The following is a 3159-nucleotide window of genomic DNA, read 5'->3' as shown; positions in this document are numbered from 1 at the left end:
TAATATAATATAATATAATATAATATAATATAATATAATATAATATAATATAATATAATAATAATATAATATAAAATAGATCAAGCCTTCTGAAACATGGAGTCAGCATTCCTGTCTCTGCCAGGGGTTTGCCCCGAGCCTGGCAGAGCCAAGCCCCCTGTGATGTCCCTGTTGTGCCTCCTCCCTCACCAGGTCTCGTCCCTGGGAGTCACCACCTTCAGCCTGTGTGCCCTGGGCATCGACAGGTTCCACGCAGCCACCAGCCCCCAGGCCAGCACGCGGCCCATCGAGCAGTGCCAGTCCATCATCGCCAAGCTGGCCGTCATCTGGGTGGGCTCCATGACGCTCTCGGTGCCCGAGATCCTGCTCTGGCAGCTGGCACGGGACACGTCGCCCGTGTCCGGCGTGGTCACCGAGTTCTGCACCATGAAACCCTCGTCCAACCTGCCTGAGTCCATCTACTCTCTGGTGCTCACCTACCAGAACGCCCGGATGTGGTGCTGCTTTGGCTGCTACTTCTGCCTGCCCGTGCTCTTCACCGTCAGCTGCCAGCTGGTGACGCGGCGCGTGCGCGGCCCCGACAAGAAGAGCGAGAGCCGGGGCGCCAAGCAGGGCCAGGCCGAGGGCCACCTCAACTGCACCATCATCGCCCTGACCGTCATCTACGGGCTCTGCACCACCCCCGAGAACGTCTGCAACATCGTGGTGGCCTACATGTCCCCCGACGTGTCCAAGCAGACCTTGGATCTGCTCAACCTCATCAACCAGTTCTTCCTGTTCTTTAAGTGCTCCGTGACGCCTGTCCTGCTCCTGTGTCTCTGCCGTCCCCTGGGCCAGGCCTTCATGGACTGCTGCTGCTGCTGCTGCGAGGGCTGCGGCCCCGACAGCTCCTCCAGTGAGAGCAGCGCCGACAGCAAGCTCAAAACCGAGATGTCCTCCTCCATCTTCTTCGACAAGCCCCGGGAGACCCCCCCGCCCCTCCTGGCCCTTGGCACGCCATGCTAAGTGCCACCAGGGAGCCGTAGCGATCGTTTCACCACCTCCTCCCAAGACCAAGCCTTGTTCTGCCATTAGTACTTGTGTCTGGACGTGGAACAAGAGAAAGAGACGGCTCAGGGGACTGCGCCGTGGGCTTCAAACCATTGGGCAGGTGGGATTGAAATGCCAGTCCCCGTGGCTACCCTGGTGACCCTCTTGCCTCTGCCCAGAGGTCAGTGAGGACAGCAGCACCCTCCTGCCCCGGCTGCCTGGCCGGGCTCCCTGGGGCTCTGCCCTGGAGATGGCGTTGTGCCGGAAAGGTCTCACCTGAAACCACAGAGGCTGACCATGATGGCTCCCAGAGGACACAGCAAACACAAACTGCCCTCTTCCTGTCCCCTCCCCTCCTGCCAGCCCCTCCACAAGAGGAAAAGGTCCAACTGGTCGTATCCCACCGATCCAAGCCGTGCCCTGTATGAGCTCAATAAACCAGTAACCTAGAGCACGTTGTGCTTGCAGCCGCTGGCACTGCTGGGCTGAGCCCTGGGAGCCCCATGGAATGGCTCTTCTCTAAAACCTGGGGGGCTCTGGGGTGGACATGGGCAGCTGGGGGGCAGGAGGGCAGGGAGCAGCTGTGCCAGAGTGGGCAGCAGCCAGGGGAGATGGGGAAAGGCCCCCAGCCCCTTTGCTGCCTCCCTCTGGGGTGATGCTGAGAGTGAGAGGGAGTGTTGGGTTTGGGGCGATTTGTAGGACCTGAACTGGTCTCAGTGAAGTCCAGCCAGCCCAGCACAGGGCTGAGGTAGCCCCCAGCCTGGTTCCCCACGTGCACTATGCACAACCAAGGTGCTGCTGCTGCACTGTGCTGCGGGAAGATGTGGGACCACCACCCCCAGCACCCCTTGGGGTGAGAGCATCTCCCCAAACTGCCCCACAGGGCTCCTGGCCCTCCTCCTCGTGCCCATTGCAGGGACAGAACTGTCCCAGGAGGGCGGTTTCAGGGCACCAGGGTTTCCAAGCCCACATGTTCCCAGCAGGGCCAGGGGGGTCAGGGAGCAGGCGGGACGGATCTGCCCGAGGGCAGCCTGGCCACGCAGCCCCGTCCACCGGAGCTGTTAGAGCTCCTTGTCCCGAGGGCTGGCAGCCACCCAGCCCCGGAGTGCCAGCGAGAGGGAGCCGGTTGCCAGGGGCAGTGAAAGGCAGGGGCTCAGTGCGGGCTTTGTGCGCAACACCCACCGGCCCCGCGCGCGCTTCGCTTTCGCAGAGCCGTTTCCAGGGAAACAAAAGCCCCAGTTTTCTTTTGAGAGCACAAAACTGGGTTTTTCCTTTCATCCTCCTCCCTGCGAGCCCGTGCTGGGCCCCACGGTTTTGGGAGAGGAGGGGTCTCATCTCAGCCCAGGGCTGCAGGGGGGCTCATACCCAGGCCATACCTTCGAGTGCCCGCGGGGTCAGCGGGGTCCCGGCAGGGTCTGGTGGCTCTGGGCAGCTGGGGGAGGGCACCTCTCATGTGCCTGGTCCACATCGCTCCTCCTGAGCCTGGGCCAAGGGTGAACAAAGCCAGGCCTGTGCTGCAGGCGTGGGGAGGGGCAGGGGGTGCAGGCAGCACTGGCACCGTGCCTGTGGCAGCACCCCCGGGCCAGCCCTGCTCCCAGCCTGGGGCAGCTGACAGGGCAGGGCAGGGCCACCCCCAGGACCCCAGCAGTGATGGTCACCCCCTCCTGGGGACATGGAGGCCACCTCCAAAGGACACAGGAGCCCTGCAGCAGTGGGCACAGCCCCCAGGAGGGAGCAGGGAGAGGGGGCAGGAGCACTGCAACCCCCCCAGCCCAGCAGGGCTCTCCAGCAGTTCTGAGACAACAGAAGGTCCAGCAGCAGTGATGGGCATGGATGGAGTGTCTGAGCTGGTCTTGGCATCCAGGCCAAGGAAACAAGGACCTGACACCATCAGAGGTGCCTGCTCAGTGGCCACACAGTGCCCAGTGCCACCCAGGGGACAGGGACCTCCCTCCCAGGCAGGACCCCCAAGGATGGGTGGCAGAGATTTTGAGAAGTAACGTGGCAGCAACCACACCCGCAACGCAAAATTGTTAATTTATTATTAGGAGGCAAAAAAAAATGTACAGTTACAAGAATCATTTCCCAACAGAGGTCAAATCTGAGTCAAAATATCTCTTACAAAAAAAA

At 61.3% G+C, this 3159-nt stretch overlaps 1 protein-coding gene across 1 annotated transcript in view; it reads left to right on the top strand.

Moving 5' to 3' along the window:
- The window catches only part of GPR37L1 (G protein-coupled receptor 37 like 1), a 24408-nt gene extending 22924 nt beyond the window's left edge, over nucleotides 1–1484 (top strand). Inside the window, exon 3 of the mRNA XM_014309379.1 lies at nucleotides 193–1484. Coding sequence (XP_014164854.1) covers nucleotides 193–1005 — 813 coding nt within the window. The 3' untranslated portion in view covers nucleotides 1006–1484. The remainder of the gene's footprint in view (nucleotides 1–192) is intronic.
- Nucleotides 1485–3159: the final 1675 nt, after the last annotated feature.

The sequence above is a fragment of the Geospiza fortis genome, unplaced genomic scaffold (assembly GCF_000277835.1).
Source record: "Geospiza fortis unplaced genomic scaffold, GeoFor_1.0 scaffold26, whole genome shotgun sequence".
NCBI lineage: Eukaryota > Metazoa > Chordata > Aves > Passeriformes > Thraupidae > Geospiza > Geospiza fortis.
Note: the sequence above shows the minus strand (reverse complement) of the source record. Positions and strands in the feature narration are given on the sequence as shown.